Here is a 24271-nt window from a genome sequence, read left to right as displayed (position 1 = left end):
CAAGAAGTTGCAGGTCATCCATGTTTTTATGTCTTTAAGACATGCTTGAATTTTACCGAGTTGGTTGCTCTCCTCTGGTTTTATCGATAAATATAGTTGAGTATCATCTGCATAACAATGATAATTTCAATAATTGTGTACCTCTCTTCTTTCTGTTTTTTTATTTGAATTCGATGTGGAGTGAGCAATGGGGAAGGACATATGATGTATCTGCACACCGGTTTGTTTTGTTTATTGAAAAATAAAACAATTAAACAAAATTATAGGTAATAAAATATTGCATGTCACAAATAATATATTTTTATTTCCCAACAAAAAAGTATAAATTCTAATTAAGAAGCACACACATAAAACATAATCATTTACTCTTATTTAAATATTTTAGCTGTTGATGAAATTGTCCGTCCATCCTATATAAATAAACAGCAGGCGTTTCTAGTACCACACTCCCACCACATGGGGGCGCCAGCGGCCCCTCGGTTAGCGGAAACAAGGAAACGACATTGTTTATTAGCGGCTACATCCGGCTGGGTCACAGCTTTGTTTTCCCATCTGGTCGTTCCTACTAAAACAAACAACGATATTACTTTTGTCTCCGTCGCTTGTTATTAATTCAAACTTCACTGCACGCGCAGAGTAAAGTGTTCAAGCTACGTTTACTTTGAAAGAGCCTCCTGGAAACCCCGTGTTCTTCGACGGTATCTCGACGCGTTAGCTCGCTGCTCCGCAAACAGCGATGAGCGCCGACGGACTTCTTCTCTGAGTGTTTCGACTGTTGACTATAAAACAAGCCGAGGCAACCGCGTCCGCCATGAAGCGTCGGTCCGCCGGAACGATCCAGGGGACCGCGGTGGAAGCCGCCGCCCTGCCGGAGCACGACTACGCCCACTCCGTCGTCGTCGTCGCTCCGGGAAGCTCCTCGACGACGGAAGTGGAGCCGGCCGTGGGCGCGGAGGTGGAATGCCCCGCGGTCACCCCCGTGAGCCGGGCGGGCCGCCGGCGTCCCAAGCGGCCCGAGGACGAGAACTGCTCCTCCTGCCGGTTCGCGTTCGAGCGTCAGGGCCGCAGCTTCAACCGGAGGGCGGTGTTCACCTTCACCACCCCGGAGACGGTGCAGTGGGTCTTCCCGGAAGCCGCCGCCGCGCACGACAAGTCGTTCCTGTGCGAGACATGCGCGCAGGTCATCCGGGGCAGATGCCGACGCAAGCAGACCGGGAAGCGGGCCCTGTGGCTGATCCCGCCTCCGGTAGGACGTGATCCCGTCGACACGTGACCCCGATATGTCTGATCCGCGAGGCTTTACGGCACATTGATTGGGGATCAGGGCATATCTCACACCCGTGATACAACATTTGGTTTTTGACATTTATTTACATGTATCTAGCATCGTATTCAGATAGTTCACTGCGTTTGTGAACCTATGACCTTTGGTAAACCAATTTCAAACACCAAAACAGTTCCTCCACATGAGTAACGGTGTGTTTTCAAAAGAGATATGAAGATTTTTTTTAAAATCGAACTTACATTTTCAGCTTTAGGGCCATATTTTCTCTTTCCACTTGTGAGGACAATTGGGCCTCATTATATAGAGAGCTGAGATTGTTCTGGAATTTTTGATGTATAACACATGGCTATGTGTCATATGCAAAAGCCTTTAAAAGGTGAATTTGTTTGTTTGTTGTAAAATCGATAAAATGACCCCAGACTCCAGAGGGTTAAGGCACATTGGTTGGGGATGAGGGAACGTCTCACACCCGTGATCCTGGTTCCCTCAATGCAAACCGAGCCTTGCGTCACATCTCGTTGCTCTACACAACAACACTCATCAAATACCTCTGTTAAAGTTTATGGAGATGTACAATAATAGAGATTATAAATAGAAGACCATATCCCAACATGTGTTTCACACAAGCGAGGAGACATGCCGCCTCTGAGTCACATGTTTTTATTTGCCTAAGGAAATATTATTCATAACTGGAGTGTTTTTCAAAAGTTCACATCTAGTATCGGTGTGACTCGAGTCAAAAATGTCCAAAAGTAGTGTACGTCAATAAAGTTAGGCTCTGAAATACCAAATGGAAAAAATGACCTGGAGTGTCCAGCTTTATATAAGTTTGGGGTCACCAAGCGAATTTGGTGTTTTCCATGAAAACTCACATTTAGTTCTTCAAATTAATTGCAAAATGAATATAAAATATAGTCAAGACATTAACGAGGTTATAAATACAGAGTTTTATTGTAAATATTAATGTTGTTCTTCTTGTGGCTCAAAGGAAGGCCAGTTTTATAGCTTCTCTCAGCAGCACAACTGTTTTCAGCTGCGCTCACATAAAAAGGGTTTGCAAGGGTTTTCTACCCCTCTGCTCGTCTTCTAAGGTGATAACACAATGTACCATTAGAACACTAGAGATGGGCCTCTACACACCCATGTAGAGACTTCATTAACACCAGAGAATAGTCATTTACACATTAACTATGTAGAGTATTTATGATTAATCTAATGTTATCTTCATTGAAAAATAACGACATTTCTGAGTGACTCAAAACTTTTGAGCGGTACGTCTTTATACGTCCGTATCGCTCTCTTTGAGCCGTGTTGACGTCCGTGTTTCTGTCGCTGCAGCCGGAGCCGAAGGACAAGAAGAAGAAGAAAGGCTCTCGGATGGGGAAGAAGAGCAAAGCCGCGCAGCTGGTGAGCAAGTCGTGCTACAAGGCCGCCTTCAAGCTGCTCTGGTCCGCTAAGGGGGCCCGGAAGCCCATGCTGGAGTTCTGGAGCAAACAGCTGAAAGTGGAGGTAAGGACCGTGCATCATACGGCACAGAGCTGCTGCTGCTGCTGTTGTTGTTGTTGTGTAATTGCGGCGTGGCGTGTGTCCTCGCGGCAGATGAAGGCGCTGGCGCGGCAGGCGGACAACCCCTTCCACCAGAAGGTGTCGAGCAGGAAGCCGCTGTCGTCCTTCCCGTGGCGCCGCTGCCTGAACTGGGTCCAGGACAAGGCGCCGCTCGTGAGCACCTGCCTCACCTCGCTGTTCCCCGACATCAACGCCATCTCCAAGAGCAGCCAGTAAGTCGGGGGGGGTCCTCTCTGGATCTAAACCCGACCAGTTGTGTGTGTGTGTGTGAGATATAATGAGAGTTCTGTTGTGTGTGTGGCAGCCAGATGTCGGAGGACCAGGCCCAGACGGTGCTGATGCGCCGCGCCGTGGTGGCGCTCTCCATCCCGCTCTTCACCCGGAACATCTGGAAGAACAACTTCCTGCAGGCGGCGCTGGGGGCGGAGCTCCGCCTGCAGGGCTGCTCGGGCTCGGCACTGGACGCCCTGAACACCATGGGCCTGTGCCAGAACAAGGACACCGTGCGGCTGCTGCTGCACCGGCTCCGCACCGGCAAGAGGACGGTGAGCATCGCGCCGCCGCCGCCGCGCACCTTCAGAGATATCACGACACGCACCTGTACTAATCAGGAAGGTCGTTGTTGTGCTCCTGACAGTCGACGCTCGGGGCACGGCAGAGGATGAAGATGAAGCTGGAGCAGCTCAAAGAAGACCAGATGATCGGTGAGGAGGAAGAGGAAGAGGAGGAGGAAGAAGAAGAAGAAGAGGAGGATGAGGAAGATGATGATGACGACGATGAGGAGGAGGAGGAGGAGAAGGGCGAAGTAGCAGAGCAAGAAGATGAGGAGGAGGATGATGATGATGATGATGAAGAAGAAGAAGAAGAAGGAATGGAGATAGTGCTGGAGGGCGTGGAAGAGGAAGAAGTGCAGGATGGGTTGCAGGAAGAGGAGAATCAAGAGGTGAAGGAAAACATAGAGATGGAACAGAAGAGTAAAGAGAAGGAGAAGAGAAAGGAGAGGGGGAAACAGAAGTTGGAGGGAGAGGAGGAGCAGGAAGAAGATGAGGAGGAGGAAGAACACTATGAAATGGCGCTGGAGGAGTTAGAAGTGAAAGCAGCAGAGAAAGAAGTGCAGAAAGATGAGGGAAAGAGGAGGAAGAAGAAGAAGGCGAAGAAGGAGAAGAAGCAGAAGAGGAAGGAGAGAGAGAAACGGAAGGTGAGGGAGGAGGAGGAGGGGGAGGAGCCTGAGCAGAAGAAGAGTCGGGTGGTGGTGGTGAGGCTCGGCCTCCTGAAGGGTCACTCAGAGGTCGGCCGATCCGACCTATCGGCTCCCTAAGACTCCATAGACTCAACCGGCCCCTCGTCCAATCGGAGAGCAGGACAGAGGGCCCGCCCTCCTCTCTGGGTGACATTGAAAGTGGATTCTGGGAATAGTAGCAGAGTCGAACCTGGAGGAAAACTATCGAGAGCTTTACACTAACCTTTCCTTTTTTGTTGGTAAATGTAAAAACAAATCTGAGCATAAATTAGTTAATTTGTTTCCAGAAAGAAACACGAAACTTCTCCGGCCGATCGATCGGCGCCGTTTCCCCCGCGGCGGTCTCGTGTGTCTCGGTTGGTTGGACCTCAGAAATGAACCGACTTCCTCTTTCTGTTCCACGTGGAGCAGCTTCCTCCTCCATCGGTCACGTGACCGACTGCAGATGAACTGACGCGATGAACAACTCTGAAAACAATACCCACGTAAATCAGTTTGTCGTGAACAATGTTGCACAAGCAAATTAATAACTTCAAGAAAAAGTTAATTTATGTGACTCTGCATCTACTGTATGATCACAGCCAATAGAAATACTGTATAATACGTACAATATCACACTAAAACTACTTTAAAAACCTTTGACCGACGACGGGCTTCTCTACGTATTATTATTATCAACGAGCTTTCAGACCAACCCGTTGTGTAGTCGTTGGGACCTGAATGATATTTACGAGTCCAACTTAATTAATTAATTAATGAACATTGCCAAAAATAATATTTTTCCCATAGCATTATTTGTGTTTATTTGTGTATTATCCTTTCCTGAATACTTCAATACTTTGTAAGAAAAAGGCTGGATTTAGAAAATGCTGAAATGAGGCGCTGTATTAATTTTGTAACGCTAGTTTTTTTTGTCCTTTGCATCTCCAGTGAATGTTTTTGTTTATTTTCTGTGTTTTTGAAGTTTGTGGATCTGATCGAGAGTCTGTAAACGTTCAACTATATAAATGTTGAAGGCTTCCCCCTTGTCGCCTCCTGATTTTATTCACTTCATAATTATTTATAGTAACAATGTTTTGTTTATTTACCTGAAAAGAAATAAAATGGTTGTCTTTTTCTTTTAAATGAAGCTTTGTATTTGAACATTTTGGAAGCGACTGTACTTTTTATTTAATTGATGGCATTAGTTACTGGTTAATTTGCAGATTACAAAATATTAATTAATATATAATAAGTAACTAATAAATTATCTTAAGGTCAACTTCACAGCAGAAATAAATATTTAATATATTTATAAATGTATATATAAAAATATTGATGTATATATACTAGGGCTGTCAGCGTTAACGCGTTAATCTATGCGATTAATTTGGCCGCGTTAATGCACTAAAATATTTTAACGCAATTAACGCAACTTTGTTTACTTCCGGTGTTCGTTGAAGTTTTTACACTCAAACCGAGTGTCAAACCGCGGCAGTGCGGTTTAACACTGTTTCCGTTTTTAAAACAATTATTTTTCCGCGAAAATAAGGAGCATGAATCAGTTTAACTCGTGGATGAATCAGTCGGGTTTCCTCCTGCTCCTCCTTCCTCCCGTCTCCCCCTCTGATACACAGAGGAACGAGGGGCGACGTGTCGGGTGACGCGGCGCGGAAAGAACTCGTCACACGAAACCTTCACCGTGATTGGTCAATCCGTTTGTCTGTCAACATTTTGGGAAAAAAACAACCAATGAACACTCAGTAAATCACAAAGGACCTCCCACCTCACGGGTGAGGCTCTATAGCAGCCTGTCAGTCAGAGAGCAGAGAACAGGCACCAGGACAATGTGCCTCATTGAATAGAGCTGAGATTGTTCTGGAATGTTGGATGTAGAACACGTGGGTATGTGTCACATGAAAACGCCTTTAAAAGGTGAATTTTTGTTGTTGTTGTAAAATGGAGAACATGCCCCCAGCCTCCAGAGGGTGAACGTGACATATGTGAATGTCAGTCAGTTACCAAGTTCACTGGTTCTGTTCAGTGTTAAAGATGACAGGACCAATGGGGTCTCAATATACTTTTTTTTTTTTTACTAATCTGATGTTTCACTGAAGAAACAATTTATCATCCACAATATTAAACACCTCGCTGGCACTTTATATGTAGGAGCCTCTTTGAAAACACAGCTCTGTGTGAAGTTTGGTCTTTAAAAAGAATGAACTTTTAACTTTTAATTGCGATTAATCGCGATTAATTAATCGCAATTTCAAAATGTGCGATTAATTAGTTAAATTTTTTTATCAATTGACAGCGCTAATAAATATATATTAAAAAATATATATAAATGAATTTATATATAAAAATATTGATATATAAATATTGATAAACATGAAATATATATATTCATATATATTTGTATGCATATATACATAAAAATGTTTAGATATATATTTTTACATATATATTTATATCCAAAAATATATTAATATATATAAAATTACACATATGTATATATATAAAGATGTTTGTCAGTAAGGTTCAAAGTTTATTTTGTGTATTATTAGTCTTGTTTTGCATCTCCAGAAGTCTTCTGGAGCTTCGTCTACTAACCAGCCAATCAGAGAGGAGAGGACGCCTGAAAGAATGACGCAGCATGATGGAGTGAAAGTCTTTTATTTCTGTAACAGATTAATTTACAGCAACAAACACAGCAGAGCTGCTGCAGCTACAATAAATATCCCGACCGCAATCCTCCAGGTTCATTCTTCTTCTTCACTGCCTTTAGAGACGGAGTTTAATGTGTTCTGGTGGTTGGAAATATAAATATATGGGAGTTTATGAACATATTTGGATTTAGTTTGCGAGTCTAAATTTGAGAGCACGCCGTTTTGTTGTCGCCAAACTTTCCCCCAGATAAACAGAAAAGCCTACAGGATAGTGCAACTTTTATTTTGACGGGGAGGAAGTGGACAGAGAGCAGCCAGAGCGGCACACACACACACACACACACACACACACACAGAGTTCAGCCGAGCTCGTCACCGACCAATGAGAAGCATCGACTCGATTGCCCGCCTCCCCTCCCCCCCCCCCCCCCTGTGCGCCCGCCGCTCTGGGTGCAGATAAAACATCGGGCGAAAAAAACATGACAAGTGGAGTTTCCTGTTTTACTTTGAAGGAACGTTGGTCTCTCGTGTCCTCAGACGTTCAGCGTCCTCTTCACGGAGTAGATGATGTCTTTGATCTGCGGCACGCTGTTGTCCTCCAGGATCTTGGCGTACGGCATCGGGATGTCGACGCCCGTCACGCGGGTAGCCGGAGCGTCCAGGTAGTTGAAGGCGGGACCTAAGGGGGGGGGGGGGGGTCACATGTTGTATTTTTAGTTTACAGCCTAAAATCAATAATAGGGCAAACATTAATACATTTTAAGAGGAGTTTAAAATCGGCACCAAAACTATTAATTTCACCAGTTCACACACACACACACCTCATCCTCTCATGTACACACACACCTCATCCACACACACACACCTCATCCACACCTCATTCTCTCACACACACACACACCTCATCCTCTCATGTACACACACACCTCATCCACACACACACACCTCATCCACACCTCATTCTCTCACACACACCTCATCCACACACACACACCTCATCCACACACACACCTCATCCACACCTCATTCTCTCACACACACCTCATCCTCTCATGTACACACACACACCTCATCCACACCTCATTCTCTCACACACACCTCATCCACACACACACCTCATCCACACCTCATTCTCTCACACACACACACCTCATCCTCTCATGTACACACACACCTCATCCACACACACACCTCATCCACACCTCATTCTCTCACACACACCTCATCCTCTCATGTACACACACACCTCATCCACACACATACACCTCATCCACACACACACACCTCATTCTCACACACACACACCTCATCCACACACATACACCTCATTCTCACACACACACACCTCATCCACACACACACACCTCATCCTCTCATGTACACACACACCTCATCCACACACACACACACACACCTCATCCTCTCATGTACACACACACCTCATCCACACACACACCTCATCCACACCTCATTCTCTCACACACACACCTCATCCTCTCATGTACACACACACCTCATCCACACACACCTCATCCACACCTCATTCTCTCACACACACCTCATCCACACACACACACACCTCATCCACACACACACACCTCATCCACACCTCATTCTCTCACACACACACATACCTCATCCTCTCATGTACACACACACCTCATCCACACCTCATCCTCTCATGTACACACACACCTCATCCACACACACACACCTCATCCACACACACACCTCATCCTCTCATGTACACACACACCTCATCCACACCTCATTCTCTCACACACACCTCATCCTCTCATGTACACACACACCTCATTCTCTCACACACACACACACACACACACACACCTCATCCACACACACACACCTCATCCACACACATACACCTCATTCTCTCACACACACCTCATCCTCTCATGTACACACACACCTCATCCACACACACCTCATCCTCTCATGTACACACACACCTCATCCACACACACACACCTCATTCTCTCACACACACCTCATCCTCTCATGTACACACACACACACACACCTCATCCACACACATACACCTCATTCTCTCACACACACCTCATCCTCTCATGTACACACACACACACCTCATCCACACACACACACCTCATCCTCTCACACACACTTCATCCCCTCACAAACACACACACTCCTCATCCTCTCATGTACACACACACTTCATCTTCACACACACAAGTTTACCTTCCATGATCCGGGCGCAGATCTCCGCTCCGACTCCAAACTGAGGCCAGCCGCCCTCCACCGTCACCAGGTGGTTGGTCTTCATCACGCTGGTCTCGATGCACTCCACGTCCAGGGGGCGGATGGTCCTCAAGTTGATCACCTGACAAACACACACACACACAGACAGACAGGAAGTGGTCAACAGGCGGCTGAGCGCGGCTCGTCCGTGTCAGGCGACATCAGGCGTGCGCCTCCCTCTCCTCCTCTACCTCACACTCGATCCCCTCCTTGGCGAGGACGGCGGCCGCATCCAGACAGAAACTCACGTACCGAGAGTGAGTGGCCAACGTGACGTGAGTACCTGAGGAGGAGGAGGAAGAGGAGGAGACAAGTTCAGCAACACAACAGAGACAGATCTGACTCCAGGTCTCACGTCCTTCAACAAAGAGTCGGCGTGTTTATCCCCCGGCTGACCTTGCCTCTCGACCTTGGCCTTGCCGATGGGGATGGTGAAGTCTTTGGACTGCGACTCCTCCGACATCTCGAAGGGAACGCCGTACATCAGCTCGTTCTCCAGGAACACCACTGCAACACACACACACACACACACACACACACACACAGTCAGTGAACACCTCCTGCAGGTGGTCCTGTGGTCTCGTCCTTTTGGGTAAATCCATCCTAAAAGCATTCAATTCATTTCAAACCAGATTTTAGAGGAAAGAAATATAAGACGTGAATGCATCGTTGGCTCTGAACTCGCCGATACCGCCGGACGACGAATGAGGTTTGTTGTCGTTTAAAAAGGAGCAGCTTGGATATCTTCAGGCCAGCCTCTGAAGTCTGAGTCTCTGGGTCTCATTGAAGCGAGAGGCGGCGGAGGTTCTCTCACCGGGGTTGTCGTCTCTGATGGCCGCCTTCAGGAGGCCTTTGGCGTCCTCCGCGCTCCAGGGACTCACGACCTTCAGACCGGGACAGCTGGCGTACCTGCAGACGGAAAACAACACGACCGCAGCCGTCAGCGAGGATTATCGCTGATAAAATAATAATAACTTTATTTATCTAGCACCTTTAAAAGCAGAGAGTCAAAGCTAAATAAATGGAATAGCAAGAAACCAATATTACATTTAAAAATATATATATTAAAATTAAAAATAAACAATTAATTAAAAACCAAATAAATTAAAAATAAATCAAAAACAGACAAACTAAATTAGGGAAACCAAAGTTCTGCATAAACAGACTAGATCACCTAAAAGCTGTTCAATAAAAATGGATTTTAAGAAGTGATTTAAAAGAAGATGATTTAAAATGATCAAAAATAAATAAAAATAAGCTGTAATAAAGCTGTAGTGAAATATTTTTGCACACAAGGGACGACAGTAGTTACAGTAACCGTGTTTTTTTCGGGGTAAGTGAACGCACCACGCAGCGAAGCACTGCGAGTGCTGCGCGGCGACGCCGGCCGACGCCCCGTTGGGGCCCCGGAAGACGATGGGCACCGACTGGCGGCCGGCCGACATGTAGTAGGTCTTGGCGGCGGAGTTGATGACCTGGTCGATGGCTTGCATGGAGAAGTTGAAGGTCATGAACTCACAGATGGGCCTCAGGCCGGCCTGCGGGGGGGGGGGGGGGGGGGCGGGCGAGGGGCGAGGGACGTTAGAGAGAAACAACATGGACGCCGAGGAGCCCGTCGGGCTTCAGGTGAAGGTGTTGCCACCGGGATGAAGAGGAACTCACCATAGCGGCTCCCACGGCGATGCCGGTGAAGCCCATCTACGAGAGAGGGAGAGAGAGAGAGAGAGAGAGGGAGAGAGAGAGAGAGAAGGAGAGAGGTAAAGACGGAGAGGAGAGGAGATAGAGAGGGAGAGAGACAGAGAGGAGAGAGAAGGAGAAAGACCGAGAGAAGGAGAGAGACAGAGAGAAGGAGATAAAGCGACACAGAGAAGGAGAGATAAAGAGACACAGAGAAGGAGAGAGAGACAGAGAGAAGGAGAGAGACAGAGAGAGAGAGAGAAGGAGAGATAAAGAGACACAGAGGAGAGAGAGACAGAGAGAAGGAGAAAGACCGAGAGAAGGAGAGAGACAGAGAGACAGAGAGAAGGAGAGATAAAGAGACACAGAGAAGGAGAGAGAGACAGAGAGAAGGAGAGAGAGAGACAGAGAGAGAAGGAGAGATAAAGAGACACAGGAGAGAGAGAGACAGAGAGAAGGAGAAAGACCGAGAGAAGGAGAGAAACAGAGAGACAGAGAGAAGGAGAGATAAAGAGACACAGAGGAGAGAGAGAGACAGAGAGAGAGACACAGAGAGACAGAGAGAGAGAGAGACAGAGAGACAGAGAGAGAGAGAAGGAGAGACAGAGAGAGACAGAGAGAGAGACAGAGAGACAGAGAGAAGGAGAGACAGAGAGAGACAGAGAGAGAGACACAGAGAGACAGAGAGAGAGAGAGACAGAGAGAGAGAGAAGGAGAGACAGAGAGAGACAGAGAGAGACAGAGAGACAGAGAGAAGGAGACAGAGAGAGACAGAGAGAGAGACAGAGAGAGAGAGAGAGAGAGAGAGAGACAGAGGTTAACCGGCTGCTGTGTGGCCCTCTAGGCCTCAGCGCCTCAGCGCCTCAGCGCCTCAGAGCCTCAGAGCCTCAGCGCCTCACCTCTGTGATCGGGGTGTCCATGATGCGCTTGTCTCCGTACTTCTTCCACAGACCTCTGCTCACCTGCAGCAGGAGGAACGGGTTTCTCTTTAGAGCTCAACAGGTTCAACTCTGGGATTACAGAGTTCCACATTTCACCCAACACTTTGATCTCAGGAGGAGGCGTGTCCACGGCGACGCGGCTCACCTTGTAGGCCCCGTCGTACTGGGCCACCTCCTCCCCCAGCAGGAACACCCGCTCGTCCCTCTCCAGCTCCTCGTCCATCGCCTGGTTCAAGGCGTCACGGACCATCATCTGAGGGAGAGCGCAGCGGTCAGCAGGACCCTCCCCCGACGGCCTCGTGGCTTTTAATGGATAGAACCATCCGGCCAGGTGACGTCCACACACACATTATTCAGTTTGTACAGAAAAAACGATTCTACAAAATAAGAGCTCACTCCATGACCTTTAAAGACAGCAAGACAGCCAGTGTGATTAAAACCAGCATTTAACAAAATAAAGGTCATGGCATGAGCTCTTATTCTGTAGAATCTGTGTTTTTAATTCTACTTCAGAGTGTGTACTTGTTTTTTGTGCAGTTTTTTTACACATTACGTTAATATAAAATGTTGCTTTTGGACTTCTGGATGAACAAAACAAAGTCCTGTCAGCTTCCAGCTATTAATCACTGAATTATTAGCGTGAGGAATGTTTATTCAGACTGTTGTAGTTTTATATCCTGTACCGTTTGTTATTGCTTCATGTTTGTTATGATCTGTCAAGGGACTACAGATAAAGTAGCTGTGGCTACAATCTGGTACATTGCACCAAATGGTGAAATGTATGTTTACATGGTTCCTTTTAAATAAATATAATATAATAAAATAAAACGTTGCATTATGTCACATAATTTAACTATATGTGTCACAACTACAACTGTTAATCAAAATAGATGTAAGGCAGCTGCAACCCGAACTGAACCACCTTTATATATTTCACAATCGTATTTATAGTGGGATTAACAGAGTAAATAATAATGTAAGATAATAAAGCTTTACATCTTGATTTAGCTAAAGGACAAGGACAGAAGGATAATTGGATGACGTCACATATTAGCTCAGTGACCAGGCAACAGGAGGAAGCCTTGTCCGACTATGGAACCAGGGGCATGAATAACACTCATCTGAATGTTTGTTGTCAATAATAAACAAAAGTAAAGGTGTTAGCTGTAGCATGCTAGCTGCTAGCACTGACCTGCGCAGCGGCCGCGGAACTCTTGTGAATCCCGCGCAGCCCCAGAGTCGACACGGCATTCTGCGGAGAGGACAGAGAAGACGCGCCATTACTCACAACATGATAGTCAACCAATTTAAGGGGGAAACGTTCAAGAATAATGTCCTACCTTTCCTGAGCGGAGAAAACATCTTACGGAGGCCGCCATGTTCAACCTGTCCTCTGCCGGAGAGAAGGCGGGGACTCGGCGTCAGGTCAGGAAGGTTTCAACCAATCAGAGCGGCGGATCCGCACGTTGACGGAAGCTGTCATAACAGAAGAGCCAATCACAACGCTTCAGCTGAGAGGGGGGCGGGGGGAACGTCAGGAGTCGGGGAAAAGAAATCCAAGGGCACCGTCCTGTCATCGGTCTGGAAGACCAGCGCGAGGGAAATACACGATATACATCTGTTTATCAGTTTAATATTCAGGTGTAGAACATGCTGAATGACATTTTTTGGAATGAATTACAAGACAACACAGATTTTGCCATTTCCAGAGTGCTTTTTATGTCAAGCAATACAGTTTTAGAGCTATTTTAATTTTTCCAACGACAATAAATTCACATCTTTTTATTTAAATCTATAAAATCTGAGTGGAAGACAAACAAATGCTACAGATAGTTTGCAAAACATCAAGGATGCAATCTTTCTTTATAAATAAATCTTACATTTTTTGGAACAGTTCTGGTTGTTCTAAAATATAAAATATATATATATTTTTGAGAGACTTTGATGCTGATAAATGGAAGAAGTAAGAACGTTTTCCGCTTAAAAACGGGAAGTTTCTTGTCTTATGAGCGTCTCAGTTTGATGTAATTTGAGGTTAATAATAATTTACTTATCTTACGTCTTCTTTTTATCTGTATAAAGCTCACAGATTATAATTTTTTCTCATCATAACTGGGTTTTTGATTATGTATTACATGGAACAGCTTTGTTAAAGATAAATACAAAATAATCATTAATTATGTATATGTGAGACACTTTGATTTAAAGGAGTTTAATTGTGTGAAATGTAGGAAAGCTACTCGCTACGCCACTTACACCGGCATTGTTTTATGAGGTCCAAGGGAGCTTCTAATTTCCTTTTTTGTGTAAATAAGGAAATACATACAAAGCATCATCGTTCTTTACTTAATTACATGGTTTCTTTTTATCCAGGCTTTAAAAATCTTCTTAAAACAGAGAGACAAACACTACTTACTCTCAATTTTCCAGAAGCATTTTTTAATCAAATGTTCATTCGGTCGATACGGTTATTATTCCATCACAGCAGGATTGACATCGTTTTTTTGTATAGATTTTTATTTTTTACTTGAATATAGATGAGGTTCATTTTGCAGCTGCATTCAATGTAGAAGACATATACATACATATACGTATATATATGCATATATATAAGTATATATATATATAATATATACGTATATATATATGCATATATATATGATATGATATTCCTTTATTTATTCCAGTGGGGAAATTTCAAAAATCATACATATATATATATACATATCTATATATAGATATGTATATATAGACATATATTCATACATATATATACATATACACATCTATATATACATATATATACACATATACACACATACATATATATGTATGTATATATATGTATGTGTATATACACTGCCGTTCAAAAGTTTGGGATCACTTCGAAATGTCCTTATTTTTCAAAGAAAATCATTGTTTTTTTCAATGAAGATAACATTAAATCAATCAGAAATACACTCTATACATTGTTAATGTGGTAAATGACTATTCTAGGTGGAAACGTCTGGTTTCTAATGAAATATCTCCAGAGGTGTATAGAGGCCCATTTCCATCAACTATCACTCCAGTGTTCTAATGGTACATTGTGTTTGCTAATCGCCTTAGAAGACTAATGTCTGATTAGAAAACCCTTGAAAACTCTTGTGCAATTATGTTAGCACAGCTGAAAACTGTTTTGCTGATGAGAGAAGCTATAAAACTGGCCTTCCTTTGAGCTCGTTGATTATCTGGAGCATCACATTTGTGGGTTCGATAAGACTCTCAAAATGGCCAGAAAAAAAGAACTTTCCTGTGAAACTCGCCAGTCTATTCTTGTTCTTAGAAATGAAGGTTATTCCATGCGAGAAATTGCAAAGAAACTGAAAATGTCCTCCAGCGGTGTGTACTACTCCCTTCAGAGAACAGCACAAACGGGCTCTAACCAGAGCAGAAAGAGAAGTGGGAGGCCCCGGTGCACAACTCAGCAAGAAGACAAGTACATTAGAGTCTCTAGTTTGAGAAATAGACGCCTCACAGGTCCTCAACTGGCAGCTTCTTTAAATGGTACCCATAAACGCCAGTGTCAACGTCGACAGTGAAGAGGCGACTCCGGGATGCTGGCCTTCTAGGCAGAGTGGCAAAGAAAAAGCCATATCTGAGACTGGCCAATCAAAAGAAAAGATTGGTATGGGCAAAAGAACACAGGCATTGGACAGAGGAAGATTGGAAAAAGGTGTTCTGGACAGATGAATCCAAGTTTGAGGTGTTTGGATCACACATCGTGTTCGATGTCCTCTGTGACTCTGAACTTTCTTCGTAGTTTTTAACAAACCTCTGGACTCGTCTTCCACCGCTCGCGGGTTCAAGTGCTGCAGAGAAACAAATGGAGACCAATCCAACGACCGATCCGAGGCCGTGGCGTCGGAGGCTCGGAGCGGATTGAACAACGAAAACGAGAAGCTCTAAACTTGTGCTTCATCTTGGATCGACAGGCCGACCCTTTAGCACCAGGGGATCACAGGTAGAGAGAAGACGTGAGGGCCGACACTCAGGTGGGCCTCTCGTGGAAAAGATTCATTTGAGAGTTTTGGAAAATACGCAGTCTCGTTTCGGCTGGTAACATTTTAAAAGGCAACCCGGTTAGCTTAGCACAAAGACTGGAAATGGGGGGAAACAGCTAGCCTGCCTCAGTAATAACTAATAACAGTCCATCACCTCTCAATTAATAATAAACATCTTTTGTTATCTTGTTTGTTTAATCTGTACACTTATTGGAGGGTTGTCAGATTGTGTTCCCCGAGGCAGGCTAGCAGTTCCCCCCCATTTCCAGTCTTTGTGCTAAGCTAACTAGCCTCAACTTCACATTTCAGACAAGATAATCTAATTTCTCAAAATGTTGAATCGAAACCGTCTCATTACGAAACATCGTGGAAGCTAAAGAGCTCAGAATAATAATATTCAGGGCTGGGCGATATGGAGAACATCAAATATCAAAATATGTATTTTACAGATCTAGATATATCGCTATCGATACCTCGATGATACCGTCGGGTTGACATTTTGAGATTTTATAAAATATACATAAAAGAAAAAAAAATCACCAGTAATGTGGATTTAATGAATAAGTAAATATAAATAGAATAGCTCGATATTGCTAGTATCACGATATTGATATATATATATATAGCCCAGCCCTACTCAATATGCTGAGTCATCATGACTTCCTCCCAAAACAAGAATTTTACTTTTATTTGCTCTTTATTTATTAAGAGTTACTTTTCAATTAGTTGTGTTTTGCTGCTTTACTCTTTCATATCACTGTAAACTGAAATTTTTTCATTTTTTATTCTTTTATCGACCAAATTATAAAAATTAATCAGTTGTTTAATTAGGGAATCTCGATAACATAACGTCCCGCAGACGGATTATCTGGCGTTACGATAATATCACACACAATATATCAACAACAAAAGAAACATTCATCTTTTCCCAGAGGCACAAAGATCCATATGGCACAATAAAATAAACATAATCTCAGCTCTGTGACAACGGACATTTAAATACAACGGAATTCAAACGAAATCCAAAAAAAATACTTTAAAATAACAGAAATCAATTTAACGAGGGTCTGAAATTAACCTCGACCGTCTGGTGGGGGTTAAATGTGACGACCAAATTATTGACTTCCTTCTTTCAGCTGAGTTTTAAGACGAGTGTAAAAACTTGCTGCAGAGAATTTAAAATCATTCTTGTGATTCAGAGATCACACACACACTTAATCTGTGATTTTTGGCTACACGAAATAAATTGAATAGAATATCTGGTGGGGAGAAGTGAACCTGCGTCTTTATTCCCCAAGACACATTGATGAAAACACACCCGTAATGAAGTTAATTTATAATAAACACTAAATACACCAAAACCCCGACACGGCGAGAGGAAAAGGTTTAACACGCCATTTTAAATAGAACTCTGGTTTATAAAAGCTTCACCGACATTTATTTAACAAACTCAAACCCAGAATTACAAAGTACAGGTCGGAAAGATGAACTGTTTAAATCTCTGATTCCTCGTTCAACCAATAGAAACCCTGCACACACACACGAGCACACACCCATAAATTAATAAACTAAAAAAGTTGATGGATAGATTTTCAAGTCTGTGCAACAAGTCGGTTTTCAGAGAAAGAAGGAAGTCTTAAGACGTGCGACGTGGAAACTGACAGAAGAGGAATAATACGAATTTATTGTGGTGCAAAGAAGCTAAAAAATCATTAAAAAAAGAAAAACATCTCAAATACATCGGTAAAGATGCTGCTGGAGGAAAAAAAAAACATGTTTCAGATTAATTTCAGACCTTCGGATACAATCGGAGCCGAGCGGCTCGCCAGTTCTGTCGGTTCTGAGGATCCGAGCCACAGAACCGACGTCTGACCGGAGGACGCACACACTGAAAGTGCAAAGAGGGCGGGACTTCCTGTTCCTTCACATGTAGCAGCCAGTCTGGAGAAGGAATGCACCTGCCCCCCCCCCCCATAGTGACAACTACAGCCAGCCTGATTGTGGGATTGTTTACACGATGATTTTGTATAAAGTGTTGCATTCAAACGGAGCGCTATTTTCTTTTTCTTTTTCCAACAAAATTCCAGAAAACTTGCACACAAAAAAGTAAAAATATTTAAACATCGGTAAAAAAAAATTCAATATATATATATATTACTACATTTGTACTTTTTTTTTTTTACGATGTATAAATCTTCTTACATTTTCTTTTGCAGGTTTCCATCTAGTCTTTAAATAAATAATACGTGTTTGGAAACAAACGTATTCTGTTTGTTCCACATTTAGAGAATTTTTGTTGGAATATTCATATTTTTTCCAGATGTTTTTAAGAAAAAAGTTGACGTTGATTTGAGTGATTGAGTTGTTTTTTGTTTGTTTGTTGTCACTGACGTCCTGCTGTGAAGCGTCACGAGAGGATCTCCAAGAGGGGAACGCCGGAGTTTGGGTCAGACGGCGTCTTCAGAACCGGAGGAGCAACGACATCCAGACCTTTAGGATCCAGGAGACTCCAAAACTTAAAATGTAAAACATTCAACGGCCTTCTTGAGGAGCCCAGGAGGAGCCGAGGAGAAGCCGAGGAGGAGCCCAGGAGAAGCCCAGGAGGATCCCAGGAGAAGCCGAGGAGGAGCCCAGGAGGAGCCGAGGAGAAGCCGAGGAGAAGCCGAGGAGGATCCCAGGAGAAGCCGAGGAGGAGCCCAGGAGGATCCCAGGAGGAGCCGAGGAGAAGCCGAGGAGGATCCCAGGAGGAGCGCACACTGTTTTTAAGGGAGGACTGAGGACTGACGTGCCCCTCCCCCGTCCTCTTTCTAACCTCAGCAACCGATTTAAAAAATGTAAAAGCAAAACGAAAAAAAAAGCAGAAAAAGCAATAAAAAGTCAAAATGGTACTTGGAATTTCTGTGTGTGTGTGTGTGTAGATATATGTGTGTGTGTGTGTGTGTGTTAGTGATTCCTTGTTCACATCTCAGGGAGCGACGTCGTGGACCACCGTTCCCGACCACAGTGCAGAACCAGCAGGTCGGCCGGAGGGGGCGCCGTCACAGCGGGGGGGTTATTCTTCTCCTGGTGGAGGTCAGGAGGTCAGGGGGGCGGAGCCTCGGCCTTCTTCAGTTTGCCCTTTCTGAAGGCCTGGATGGAGGTCAGCAAGGCGGTGCGACCTCCTGCCGCCGAGGACGCGGGAGGAAAGGAGGACGAGTCCAGCGTCGGGGGAGGAGGAGGTGGAGGGGGGGGAGGAGGAGGAGGAGGAGCAGTCAGGGTTCCTGGATGAAGGAGAACATGAAAGAAAAGAGCGTGAGAAATCAACAGCGCTGGGTTCGGGCGACAAGTCAGTTTCCCACGAGAGCTGGTCAGACAAAGATAAGACTGGGCCACTGGTCTACTGGTCTACTGGTCCACTGGTCTACTGGTCTACTGGTCTACTGGTCTACTAGTCCGCTGGTCTACTGGTCTACTGGTCCGCTGGTCTACTGGTCTACTAGTCCACTGGTCTACTGGTCCGCTGGTCCGCTGGTCCACTGGGCCACTGGTCTACTGGTCCGCTGGTCTACTGGTCCACTGGTCCACTGGTCCACTGGTCTACGGGGCCCTGCTGGTTTTAGTTTAAGTGAACTAGTTAACAGAGTTAAAGTTAAAGTCCACCAGTAGAGGGCCGTAACTTTATTAGTTTTATTATAACATTAAAGAACTTTATCATGAGTGGATTATTAATTAATGGTTAATAGATTGTATAGTTCAGTTAGACTTGATCAAAAATACTTTGTTATAATTTTCAGTCGTTATCCATAAAAGATCCTCCTCAGTTATGAATTAGTTGTTGAATAAATGTGCTCTTTGACAACTTTGGCCCCATTAAAACTTCACAGAATCAGAAGAATCTTCAATAATTTGAAAACACACGACTGAAGAAGAGATCCTAAAGACTCGTAGGATTTTAGTCTTATTCATTTGTCCTGAAGCCATAAATAACTGAAGTCTTGACATCGGGGGCACAGCGGGACCAATCCTTGTTCTGTGGGTTTTATCTTTGTGAAACCAGCCCCACCAGATCCAGAACCAGAACCAGAACCCGGCTGAACTCAATCCACCATAAATCTCAATTCAGACTAAAAAGCATCATTTTAAAAAGGCCAAGTGGTTCCTAAAGTAAATACATATATAAATATATATATTTTATTATTATTTTTTTGTGGAAAATCTGTTAGAAATCCTTCTGTTTTTCAGTATGTGTACATTTTTTTCTCCAAAATAAACTACACTACCCATAATCCATCAGAATCCAGAGTTCTTGGCTCAACACAACCCGATTGGATGATCCTCACCGCAGTGGCCTCTGGGACTTGTTGGATCAACTGGGTGGGGGGGGGGGGACTGATGGTGAATTGAACCCTGAACCCGGTCCTCTCTCTCACCGCTGTGCCATTTTGCATCCCCAAAAGCAGAATACCCGGGGGGGGGGGGGGGGGGGGGGAGGCCGAGCGGACTACAATGACGTCATGAGACCCGTCGGCTGGAGCGACCCGTCACCCCAGGAGGCCGTGGGGAGTTGGAGGAGGATCGGATTATTGGAATAACCCGTTTTTCTTTTGAGCCGAGCAGAAAAGCGAAAAACACGAGTTACATTTGGATGAATGAATCCTAATTAAACTCACGGCCTCGGACCGGCGCTCTGCCGTGTCCACGTTTCACAGTTAGTGAGATTTAATGTGAACTATGTTCCCAGATCTGAGCACGTCTTCTACAGCTCCGCTCACCGCCGCGGAGGGTTGGAGATGTTGACCGCGGTTAATTATCTGCGGCCTGTTTTTAGGTCTCTGCGAGTTAAATCTCTTAATAGAAATAATTTAAAAACCCAACGGCCCCATATTTATCAAGCAAGTCTCTTCAAGAGGTCATATATATATTTAAATTAATATATATTAATAAGAAAATATATATATATTTAAATTAATAAGAAAATATATATATATTTAAAATATATATTAATAAGAAAAGATTTTACAATTAATATATATTAATAAGAAAAGATATATTTAAATTAATATATATTAATAAGAAAATATATATATATTTTGATATATATATACTGTATATAAAAATATTAATAATACATTAAAAAATATATATTAATTAATATATATATTTCAATATATATATATTTCAAATGACTTTTTATTTATATATATATATATATTTATTTTAGTGCTGTGAAAAATAACACGTTAACTCAGTAAATTAAATTACAGGTTTAACTAGTTTTTTTTTTTTTAACGCATGCGCAGAATGAGCTTCCAAACCGTCTGTTGTTGGTCGTCTCTCCAGCAGCATGTCATTCTGTCTCTAGTGTCGCGTTAACACGACTCCGATCTCCGTCTCGCGTCACTTGCACCCCCCCCACCCCCCCGTCAACAACTCTTCTCTCGGCTCCCACGGCAGAGCTCCGATGCTGGCGCGCGCACTGGTGAGCAATGCAGGGCTCTCAAGTGTCACGCATTGAGCGTGAGACTCACGCATTTCGGTCTTAACTCACGCACTCCCGCCACACATCGTATTTCTCACGCTGAAAAAAACTCTTGGCTCTTTAATGTTTTAATGCAGGGGTGCTCAATATGTCGATCGCGGTCGCCGCAGAGCTTCGATGCCGGCGCGCACATCGCTCTGTCGCGCGAGCCGAGAATTGTTGACGGGGGGGGGGGGGGGGTAGACGAAAATTACAGGGTGACGGGTGGAGATTTCCCCCTGTTATAGTAGGAGGGGAAACACTGGAGTTGATAAGCGTGTCTTCTTGTCTGATCAATACGCAACTGTGAGGTGCGCGAATGGACCGAGCGGCCAGCTGCTGATCACTCACTCAACGATTTTTTTTTTGGGAGCACCGAAAACCCATTTTGACCCAGGAAAAACCCTGAATGTATATATGGGATTAATCATGATTAATCCACAGAAACCTGTGATAAACCTGATTAAAAATTGTATTCGTTTCACAGCCCTAATTTATTTATATATATAATTAATTAATAAAATAATTTTTTTATATCCCCAGTCTTGGGAAACACACAAGCAGACGAAACACAACAGAGACAGACAAGCGGACATGCTGCAGCCGACCAGATCACAACCTCCAATGAGAACACGAGTCAGACTGACAGAGGTTTGGAGATCATTGCAGATTGTGAGGTTTTTTTTTCAGAATAAAAGCTGCGCGTACCCCCTCCTCCCGGCAAACGGAGACTCACCTCACTGCCCGAGTTCTACTTCACACGTCTTACGAAAATATCATCACTTCCTCATTTGACCCTATTAGACGTGTGTGTGTGTGTCATAACTAGTTCTGCCAATGAGGAAGCATCTTAAACGTGCATTCTCTCTCCTGACCACCAGGGGGCGACTCCTCTGGTTGTATAGAAGTCTCTGCTTTGTGTGTTAAAGCTGAATTCTTTCTACTGACCACCAGGGGGCGACTCCTCTGGTTGTATAGAAGTCTCTGCTTCGTGTGTTAAAGCTGCATTCTCTCTACTGACCACCAGGAGGCGACTCCTCTGGTTGTATAGAAGTCTAAGCTTCATGTGTTAAAGCTGAATTCTTTCTACTGACCACCAGGGGGCGACTCCTCTGGTTGTATAGAAGTCTCTGCTTCGTGTGTTAAAGCTGCATTCTCTCTACTGACCACCAGGAGGCGACTCCTCTGGTTGTATAGAAGTCTATGCTTCATGTGTTAAAGCTGCATTCTCTCTGACCACCAGGGGGCGACTCCTCTGGTTGTAGAGAAGTCTATGCTTCATGTGTTAAAGCTGCATTCTCTCTCCTGACCACCAGGGGGCGACTCCTCTGGTTGTATAGAAGTCTATGCTTCATGTGTTAAAGCTGCATTCTCTCTACTGACCACCAGGAGGCGACTCCTCTGGTTGTAGAGAAGTCTATGCCTTTGCGACCAGGAGGTTGCTGGGAAATGAGGGTGTACGACAGCTTTAAAAACCACCAGTGACCTTCATCATCATTATAAATCGTTTACTTTACCCAACGACACGGTCAGAATGGAGCATGCTCTATGGTGGAGAGGGCACGGGAAAGAGAGAGAGAGACGACAGTTAACTGTTCAGTGGACCAATCAGCATGTACACAGAATCTCAAAGACAAAGAGGAGAGGAAATGAGGAGGAAATAGGAGGGAGAGGAGATAAATAGGAGAGGAAATAAGAAGGAGAGGAAACAAGGAGATGAAATAAGAAGGGGATGAAATAAGAAGGGAGATAGACGAACATAAGGGAAGCAAACGCCACATTTGTGTCAATATGTTCTGAAAGTCAGACACACTGGATCCAGGTCACATGACCAGAGAGGAGAGACAGACAGGTCCACAGGTCACATGACCAGAGAGGAGAGACAGACAGGTCCACAGGTCACATGACCAGAGAGGAGAGACAGACAGGTCCACAGGTCACATGACCAGAGAGGAGAGACAGACAGGTCCACAGGTCACATGACCAGAGAGGAGAGACAGACAGGTCCAGGGTGAGTCTTCAGGTGGAGGCAGGAAGTTAAAGGTTAACGACGAAGATGTTCTTGAACTGATCAGCGAGACGAGACGGCAGGTTCTCACCACAGGACGTCCGATATGTCAGAGAGACACCGGGAGGACAGACAGACGGGAGGACAGACAGACGAGAAGATAGAAATACAGACAAAAAGACAGATAAATAGATTTGGGGACAGACAGACAGAGAGAGACAGACAGGGCCTACCTGTGGTGGGTGGGGGGATGGGGGAGGAGGGGCATGTGAGGGGGGAACTGGCTCCAGAACCTGAAGACGGAGAGAAAAACAAAAAAACAGATGATCATCACAAACATGGTTAAAAAAGGAAGATAAATAAAATATATAAATACAATACATATATAAAATATATATATAAAAGAAAAAATATCCAAATAATATATATATATATATATTGAAGAAAAGAATATTATATAAATGAGAGATGCAGCTAACTAGGTGACTAACTAGCTGAAAACTAACTATTACCTCAGATCAACCTGGTCAATAAGCTCCTCCCCTTTCCACTGTGGTGACCTACCAGAGTTGTTGTTGTTTCTGACCGAGAAGTCTTCTTCATTCTCAAAAGCCGACCGTCTGGACTTCTGCATTGACAGATATTAATGTATTAGTTATTAGTAATTAGTTTATGTTTCACACGCTTCAGCCAACGTGCTCCAGCCTGCTCTGACCTTCCTCGCCAGAACCTTCCTCCTCTTCCTCTCCTCCTCTGAGCCGTGGTGGGAGCGAGCTCTGCTCAGCCTCCTGTGCTGGTGGATCTTCAGTCAAACACATTCTTAGCGTTACAACATATTCACATCTTCACATCTTCACATTCACATATTTACAGCTGCATCATGAAATCGTTGGAATTTAAAAACCCGGAGAGAGAGAGACGTCAGAAGGCGAATCGGGACACGAGGACGAGCTCAACGAACGTCTTCAGGTCACAGTCGTCCGACTGCATTCTGGTTTTCAGAACGGAGCGATCGCGAGAGGAGAAGAACGCCGCTGCAGCGCTTCAGAAACACGGCACGGCCTTCAGCGCTCCGCTCTCCAC

At 44.3% G+C, this 24271-nt stretch overlaps 3 protein-coding genes across 13 annotated transcripts in view; 1 reads left to right on the top strand and 2 right to left on the bottom strand.

Annotated features, from left to right (window-relative positions):
- Nucleotides 1-208: 208 nt before the first annotated feature.
- On the top strand, nucleotides 209-5111 carry LOC130208230 (uncharacterized). 2 transcript variants are annotated; one of them, XM_056437238.1, is made up of 5 exons: nucleotides 209-1246; nucleotides 2624-2794; nucleotides 2885-3063; nucleotides 3153-3396; nucleotides 3489-5111. In XM_056437238.1, the coding sequence occupies exons 1-5, from the start codon at nucleotides 812-814 to the stop codon at nucleotides 4167-4169; spliced, it is 1710 nt and encodes a 569-aa protein (XP_056293213.1). In that variant the 5' UTR covers nucleotides 209-811; the 3' UTR covers nucleotides 4170-5111. The 2 variants fall into 2 exon arrangements, with proteins under 2 accessions (XP_056293213.1, XP_056293214.1); XM_056437239.1 differs by having other exon boundaries at nucleotides 210-1246; nucleotides 3156-3396.
- Nucleotides 5112-6729: 1618 nt separating this feature from the next.
- On the bottom strand, nucleotides 6730-13051 carry pdhb (pyruvate dehydrogenase E1 subunit beta). Of its 2 annotated transcripts, XM_056437338.1 has the most exons (12): nucleotides 12981-13051; nucleotides 12833-12892; nucleotides 11786-11893; nucleotides 11599-11661; nucleotides 10685-10720; nucleotides 10370-10560; nucleotides 9837-9931; nucleotides 9419-9529; nucleotides 9214-9305; nucleotides 8963-9104; nucleotides 7245-7418; nucleotides 6730-6877 (listed from the first exon to the last, which is right to left on the bottom strand). In XM_056437338.1, exons 1-11 carry the CDS (start codon nucleotides 13017-13019, stop codon nucleotides 7273-7275), a joined length of 1083 nt encoding a protein of 360 aa, XP_056293313.1. In that variant the 5' UTR covers nucleotides 13020-13051; the 3' UTR covers nucleotides 6730-6877; nucleotides 7245-7272. The 2 variants fall into 2 exon arrangements, with proteins under 2 accessions (XP_056293313.1, XP_056293312.1); XM_056437337.1 differs by having other exon boundaries at nucleotides 6730-7418.
- A 3168-nt stretch (nucleotides 13052-16219) lies between these two features.
- Nucleotides 16220-24271, bottom strand: part of pxk (PX domain containing serine/threonine kinase) — a 19273-nt gene continuing 11221 nt past the window's right edge. The window contains exons 15-19 of one of the 9 annotated variants that reach the window (XM_056437023.1): nucleotides 23904-23990; nucleotides 23701-23816; nucleotides 23422-23481; nucleotides 22698-22726; nucleotides 16220-18943 (exon numbers count right to left, since the gene is read on the bottom strand). In XM_056437023.1, coding sequence (XP_056292998.1) covers nucleotides 18765-18943; nucleotides 22698-22726; nucleotides 23422-23481; nucleotides 23701-23816; nucleotides 23904-23990 — 471 coding nt within the window. In that variant the 3' untranslated portion in view covers nucleotides 16220-18764. Of the gene's footprint in view, nucleotides 18944-22673; nucleotides 23482-23700; nucleotides 23817-23903; nucleotides 23991-24271 lie in introns of those variants that run through there. The other 8 variants (XM_056437031.1, XR_008834362.1, XM_056437025.1 and 5 more) reach the window with 8 other exon arrangements.

This window comes from Pseudoliparis swirei, chromosome 18 (genome assembly GCF_029220125.1).
Source record: "Pseudoliparis swirei isolate HS2019 ecotype Mariana Trench chromosome 18, NWPU_hadal_v1, whole genome shotgun sequence".
NCBI classification, from domain to species: domain Eukaryota; kingdom Metazoa; phylum Chordata; class Actinopteri; order Perciformes; family Liparidae; genus Pseudoliparis; species Pseudoliparis swirei.
Note: the sequence above shows the minus strand (reverse complement) of the source record. Positions and strands in the feature narration are given on the sequence as shown.

What these genes read in the sequence shown, in the direction of transcription:
- LOC130208230 (XM_056437238.1), top strand. Translation starts at nt 812, where the DNA reads ATGAAGCGTCGGTCCGCCGGAACGATCCAGGGGACCGCGGTGGAAGCC. An exon ending in GCAAACAGCTGAAAGTGGAG is followed by an intron (nt 2,795 to 2,884) that starts GTAAGGACCGTG and finishes TCCTCGCGGCAG; the next exon opens with ATGAAGGCGCTGGCGCGGCA. An exon ending in TCCGCACCGGCAAGAGGACG is followed by an intron (nt 3,397 to 3,488) that starts GTGAGCATCGCG and finishes TGCTCCTGACAG; the next exon opens with TCGACGCTCGGGGCACGGCA.
- pdhb (XM_056437337.1), bottom strand. Translation starts at nt 13,019, where the DNA reads ATGGCGGCCTCCGTAAGATGTTTTCTCCGCTCAGGAAAG. An exon ending in TCGCAGTGCTTCGCTGCGTG is followed by an intron (nt 9,932 to 10,369) that starts GTGCGTTCACTT and finishes TTCCGTCTGCAG; the next exon opens with GTACGCCAGCTGTCCCGGTC. An exon ending in CTGCGCCCGGATCATGGAAG is followed by an intron (nt 7,419 to 8,962) that starts GTAAACTTGTGT and finishes CCCCCCCCTTAG; the next exon opens with GTCCCGCCTTCAACTACCTG.